At 43.7% G+C, this 7,048-nt stretch overlaps 1 protein-coding gene across 1 annotated transcript; it reads left to right on the forward strand.

The window, feature by feature from the left end:
• Positions 1-953: 953 nt before the first annotated feature.
• EFCAB9 (EF-hand calcium binding domain 9) lies at positions 954-6,804 on the forward strand. Its single transcript, XM_060635032.1, has 4 exons — positions 954-1,121; positions 4,550-4,698; positions 5,649-5,825; positions 6,560-6,804. The coding sequence occupies exons 1-4, from the start codon at positions 986-988 to the stop codon at positions 6,755-6,757; spliced, it is 660 nt and encodes a 219-aa protein (XP_060491015.1). The 5' UTR covers positions 954-985; the 3' UTR covers positions 6,758-6,804.
• The last annotated feature ends 244 nt before the right edge of the window (positions 6,805-7,048 follow it).

Genomic DNA, 7,048 nt, shown 5'->3' on the forward strand with positions numbered 1-7,048 from the left:
CACTAAGGAATGCTGTTTGGTTTTAGGTATAGAAGTGATAGGTGGTTATGTTAAAAATAAAAGAGTCACTCTCTTTTTGAAATATATATTCAAATCTTCACAGATGAGAAGTTATGTCTGGGATTTGCTTCAAAATAATCCAGTTGGTGGTGGTGGTGGATGGGGGAATAGAGATGAAACAAGATGGGCCCTGAGTTGGTGATTGTTGAGGCTGGATGCTGATTGCATGTAGGTTTTTATACCAATCTCTTTACTTTGTGATATACAGTATTTTCAAATTCCATTATAAATTTTGTGAAAGAAAAAAACAGGGCTTGGGACACCTGGCTGGCTCAGTCAGTGGAGCACGTGACTCTTTTAAAAAAATTTTTTCTGTCTCAAAAATAAATAAAAACATTAAAAGATAAAAATAAAAATTAGGGGAGGGGGCGCCTGGGTGGCTCAGTCGGTTGAGCGTCTGACTTCGGCTCAGGTCATGATCTCGCAGTTCGTGAGTTTGAGCCCCTCGGTGTCGGGCTCTGTGCTGACAGCTTGGAGCCTGGAGCCTACTGCGGATTCTGTGTCTCCCTCTCTCTCTGCCCCTCCCCTGCTCATGTTCTGTCTCTGTCTCAAAAATAAATAAAAACATTAAAAAAATTTTTTTAAATAAATAAATAAATAAAAAATGTGTGTGTGGGGGTCTTTATTTTGAGAGAGAGACAGAGTGTAAGCAGAGAGTGTTCTCGCATTCATTTCTAAACAGTCTGTGATTTTCAGTTACAACTGGTGATGTGGCGGCAGAGGAAAACCAAGGTAGCGAGAGATTTAAGACCACAGATACTACCAGCCAGGCCAGAAGACTGGGAGGAAGCAATTTTAATTTTTTTACTGACTGCTTCCTGTGATGTCTCTACCTACTCCCAGAGCCTCTCTCGAGCCAGCATTCTAGTTCCAGAACCCTCCTCTGTTCCAGGTCGCCCGCGCCTTCGGCCTCCGGAGCGCCACAATGAAACTGAAGCAGGGCTCGTTTCTGTGGTACCTCTATCTGGACAAGCTATACTGCCTGTTATCCGTGAGGAACGTGAAGGTCTTGGTGGAGTATTTTCACCTTCTCGACGTGCACCACAACAACACTTTGAACGGTCAGTGCTTTCAGCCACGTCTGCTCTGAGATGTCACCTGGTTTTTAACTAACGTGCAGGGGCACTTGCGGAGCTGGGAACGGCCTGATTAACAGAGATGCATTTTACCTCTCAGTGAAGCAGGGAGAAATTGCCAATTGAGACTTGACACTGGGGGCGGTTGCGGGAGGGGGAGAAGGTTGCAGGCTCTGGGGTGAAATTCTGGCGCTCCTTGGTGGTTTGGAGAAGGTATCATCACCTTCTTTGAGTATCATTTTCCTCATCCATACATGAGGCTCCTAGTAAAAAAAAAAAAAGATAATGAGATAATGTATGGAAAACGTTTAGCACAGTGCCTGGCACATGGTAAGAACTTAGTGTTTGTTATTATTATAATTATTCCTGGGGGCTGAGTCCCATTCAGGCATTAACCCTTAAGACCCCCTAACAAGATCTCTCATCTGTCAAATGGAAGGTTTGAGTCAGTAATCTGCAGGATCCCTTCTAATTCCTGGTACTTGTGACCAAGTATTGACAATCTCAACCCTGCCTTTGAATGCATGAACTAATAGACCAGTTAAAATACTTTAAGCTTATTTTATTTTGTTTTGTTCTTAAGGACCAGATATAAGCAAAGTATCCTAACCATTCCTCGTGACCTGAAGGAAATAAATGCCATTTGTGAATAAGGTGTTTCTTCTGTAAAGGTTTGTTAGGAGTTTACACAATCTTTAAAAAATGCTTAAAAGACACCTTCATTTTCTCATAATTTCATGTCTCAGTTTTTCTCTTTACATACAGATGTACACATAGTATGCCACCAAATCTCCGCACTAACCCCGACCTAGATAAGGCAAGTGTAGGGCACCTTGCTGTAAACAGAAAAGCTGGGACTGAAACCCAGGGCTTTCTGATCACAAAGCCTACGCTCATAATCTCACTGGAATATTTGCTGAGAAGTCTGATCTCCCTAGTAAATAAATCACTCCCTGATGATGCAGTGCCTGAGAGATAAAGTCACACTCCTGTCTTCTGGTCACCAAGGGATTGGATAGTGACCTGATAGAGTGAAGGCAACAGCCTTAAGTTTTGCCTTCCAGGGAGGCAGTGACATAAGGCTTTGGACACTTGAGTGGGCCAGAGCCAGATGCTTTTTTTTTTTTTTAATGTTTTTTATTTTTGAGAGAGCACACGTGAGGGAGGGTCAGAGAGAGAGAGAGAGAGACAGAGACAGAGAGAGAGAGAGAGAGAAAGAGACAGAGAGAGAGAGAGAGAGAAAGGAGACACAGAATCCAAAGCAGACTCCAGACTCCCAGCTGTCAGCACAGAGCCCAGCGCGGGGCTTGAACTCCTGAACTATGAGATCACATGACCTGAGCTGAAGTTGGATGCTTAACTGACCAAGCCACCCAGGCGCCCCGAGCCAACTGCTTTAAAAACAGTATTTGTTAAGTAGCTACTATATCCCACACTAAAACATTTCTCCAGGAGCAACTACACAAAAAACATTGTGTACATACATAATGTGCTATTCCCACTTGTTCGTACCTGGTGGGGTGTGGGGAAGGAACATCAAGAGACCATCAGATTCTTCTCAAATCATGACACTGTGGGGACACCTGGGTGGCTCAGTCAGTTAAGCGTCCAACTCTTGGTTTTGGTTCAGGTCATGATCTTGCGATTTGTGAGTTTGAGCCTCACATTGGGCTCCATGCTGATGGTGCAGAGCCTGCCGGGAATTCTCTCTCTCTCCCTGTCCTGTGCACTCTCTCAAAATAAATAAACTATTAAAAAATTGTTTAAAAAATCATGACATTGTGATGACTGGTTCACTATGCTCTTCAGCTGGGACTCCAAACGACATACATGTTTTATGTATTTATTAGAGCCACATTTTATGCAAGAGATAGTTTCTGGAATCAGCGGGTAAAGGGATATCACATATTCACAAAGTTACACTTCAAAATTCCTGGTTACCATGGGTGATTTGCATACACAATCTGTAAGCCACATGCTGTTATATAAATGTGTCACCATGTTGGTTTCTTCCATCTTGTACTCCCTGAGACAGATGATTAGTGAGTAGAATTTCTGGCAAAAACCTTCCTTGTTTTTTTTAAATTACAGTATTTTTTCTCTGTATATGATTGAATACATATGTATTAATTAATCTGCAACAGATATGGCATCACTATGGAAAGAGCAAGGCAGAGTCAGACAGACTCTGAATCCCAGCTCTGTCACTCCAAGTAGGGTCCGCGGACCAGCAGCAGCCATATCACCTGGGAGCTTGCGAGAAACGTAGACTCAGGGGGCGCCTGGGTGGTTCAGTTGGTTAAATGTCTGGCCCTGATCTCAGCCCAGGTCATGATCTCACAGTTATGAGATCGAGCCTCACATCAGGCTCTGCACCGACAGCTCGGAGCCTGCTTGGATTCTCTCTCTCCCTCTCCCCCTCCCCCACTCGTGTGTACACGCTCTCTCTCTCTCTCTCAAAATAAACTTAAAAAAAAAGAAAGAAATGTAGACTCAGTCCAACACCAGATTTCTTGAATCAGAATCTGTATTTTTACAAGATTCTCAAGTGAATGGTATGCTCATTACAGTTACACAAGTACTGAAATAGACTAGTTACTATCTGAGGCTTATTTTAAACGAGTATCATACCACTTTCCCTGTAGGGAAATGTGGCATTTAAAGCACCTAGAACCTAACGTGCTCAGTGATTGCTCTTTCCCCCATAGCCAAATCCATTTGCTTTACAGAAGCATGAGGAATACTGATACTTTTTTTTTTTGAGAGAGAGTGTATGCATGAGCGGGGGAGGGGCAGAGGGGGAGAGAGAGAGAGAGAGAGAGAGGGAGAGAGAGAATGAATCTTAAGCAGGCTCCACACTCAGTGCGGAGCCCCATGCAGGGCTCAATCCCACGACCCTGAGATCATGACCTGAGCTGAAATCAAAAGTCGGACACTTAACTGACTGGGCTACCCATGCTCCCCGGTACTTTTCTAAACATGATTTTTAAATTTCTCATTTTGATGACCTCAAGTGAAAGACCCTTGCAAAATGTCAGTTTCTCCAAGAAAGTGTCCTGGGCTCCCAGTGAGAATTAACCTCTTCCATGTAGGAAGAGCACTCCATGCCCTTTACTGGTTACGGACACACATCTGTCTGCTCAGTCGAGCGCAGGAGCCGGGGTGGAGAATCAAGCCCAATCTACGATCTCCTTCCCCACAAATCTGGGCACAGTGCTTTGTCACACAGCTCAAGGGCAATCACGACTGGAGGCGTTGTGGAAGGAACAGTGACAAAGCCAGAAACAGTGTTACCATGACTATTCCCAGGTGGGCAAGCTTCCAACAGCTGCTACCGTTTCTGTGGCTCCCGCTTGTTTAGCATTTGGAACAGTTTCAGAACAATCCATCTCTGCATCTCCCCACCTTAACAGATGTGCTGTTTTACCACTTCCTTCATCATGTGACTAACTGGAAACGGAGGCAGATCATGATTGTGTTTAACATGCTGGACTGGAATGCTATGGGCGAGATTGGTTTTGACCAGTTCTACATGTTGGTCTGCATACTGCTGGCACAACAGGTGAGTAACAAGTCAGGATCTGGGGCAGAGGATGCAGAGCGTGGCTGCTGCCGCCATCTTGCTGAAGGTGAACTTGCAGTGAACTAAGACTGCATCAGACTTTGCCTTCCTTCCACTCGAAACAGGAAGAACAAAATGTGGCGAGAACTAGCTTTGGTTCCTAAACTGTCCATTTATAACCGAGAAATTCCCAAGTTAGCCAGCCTCCCTTGCCGGCTGCCCCGCCCATCTTTAGCCCTCCTGCACCCTCTTCTGGAAGATAGGTCTCACTCTATCACTTCCCTCCTTGGCATGTCCATCCTTGCCCTTCATAGAGAGTCACCAGTAATCCCAAGTGCCTCACTCTCTCAATGATCCCTTCTCTCAGAGAATTTTCTGAAGGGGATGAAAGATGGAAATGAGACACGTTCTTCTTTGGGTTCCCACCTTACCTTATATATACTTTCTCGGTGTGTATTTATCTACTTCCCCCTTGGGAAGGAAACTTTTGTGTTCATCATCTTAACATATGGTGATGTCTCATGGGCAGATTTTCACTCGAAATGCATTCTAGTGACAAGGGTTCTGTCTAGCAGAATTGATCACAGCAGGTGGCTTAAGTTCCCCTTGAATGCAGATGCTGAAGCAGGACTTGCCACATTGACCATAGAAAGTTTTCAACCCTGAGCTCCTAGGATTTTGCCTTTTGTGGTTTTTTTGTGTGTTTTAAGTAGGTTCACACCCAGCACTGAGCCCAATGCGGGCTTGAACTCATGACCCTGAGATCAAGACCTGAGCTGAGATTAAGAGTCATACGCTTAACTGACGGAGTCGCCCAGGCACCCCTTGGCCTTTTGTTTTTAGTTCTCTGGGAAATGGATAAGTGAATATACTACTCTTGATGCAGCCCAAGTTTTGAAAGTAGCACCAACAACACTGTTCATCTTATTACGTATTTCTTCTCTCTATAGAATCACTTGGAAGAGCAGTTTATCTTCCGCCACTCCCGGCCTGTTTTTGAGCTGCTTGACCTGGAGGGGGAGCTGAGAATTGGTGCAGAAAACTTCCACATGTACAACTTTCTCTTCAATATTAAAAAACAGGAACTCAAAGATCTCTACCACGACTTTGACGTCACAGGTGACCGTGTAAGCGCAGATTCCCTAAGTGTGATTCCCGGGAAGCCTCTCTGTCTAAAGGCAGAGACAATGTCCTACTGCCTATGATAGACACAGTGGGGAGGGAGATGGGGAAATCCTGTTTGAGCGTTTCATGGCACTGGGAGCAGGAAAAAAAAAAAACCGAAAAGATTTATAGGCCCGTGAAGAGAGAGGACCGAATACGTGTTATAGCATATAGATGCAAAATTACAGAAGGTTAGAGACGAAAATTTTGTTTAGAAGTTCAGAGAAGTGACCAAATTAATATGGCAGGAGGTGACACTGGGGAAAGAGTGTATAGAGTTAACTAAGTAGAAAGGAAAAAAGTCTCTGGTGGTAACGTAGGAGTAAAATCCTAAGAGGAAACAAGTATGGTAAAGACCCTGAATCCTGCCTATTTAAAGAGGGAGTCTATGGCAGGGAAGAGAGTGGGAGCTAAGGTTGAAAAAGATGGATGATACTATGTAGAACCTTGGATGCCAGCCCGAAGCGTCTGGACTGGACGCAGAAGTAAGAAAGTGACCCATGGCTCCTTTGGAGTCTACAATACACTCTCTGTTCCTGGCTCCTAGACGACAATCAGACTATAATTATGTCCTAATTATTGAGCCTCTTCAAGTTTCCAAGTTTTTAAATGAGAAATGATTACAATCCTGTAGTCATCTGAAACAAAGTATCAAATCCTTCCTGAAATAATTTTTCTTTCTTTCCCCCAACAAAAGCGTCTTAATTACAAGGAATTTAAGCTGTTTACTATCTTCACCATGGACAAATACCAGGAGAGGCAGAAAGCGGAGAAAGAGAACGAGAAAAAGAGAAAGAAAGAGAAAAAGGCTCTGCTCAAAAAGAAAACGCAGCATCAGGTTAACGTGAGCTCCAAACAGTCTTCTTTTACAAATAGATCTGAAAGTAGAATGTAAGTAATTACAGCTGTTAACATGCCTAAAAATAAATTTAGAAGATCGAAGTGGGTATCTTTACATTGACTTCTACACATGAAAGGTTCAAATATGTGCTCTTCGATCAGGAAGTTAATACTTTAATAACTTCTTGACCCCACAATAATGTAACGTGAAGTGCACATGTCTTCGTTCTGTTGCCGCTTTTCAGATCAACACTGCTCCTAAGGTCCCTGTATATCCAAATACTTACAAACACTGGCTGGAGCTAAGCAGCTGAAAGACAATGATACTTTCCCAATGTTTGTTCAC

This window comes from Panthera onca, chromosome A1 (assembly GCF_046562875.1).
Source record: "Panthera onca isolate mPanOnc1 chromosome A1, mPanOnc1 haplotype 2, whole genome shotgun sequence".
Taxonomy (NCBI): domain Eukaryota; kingdom Metazoa; phylum Chordata; class Mammalia; order Carnivora; family Felidae; genus Panthera; species Panthera onca.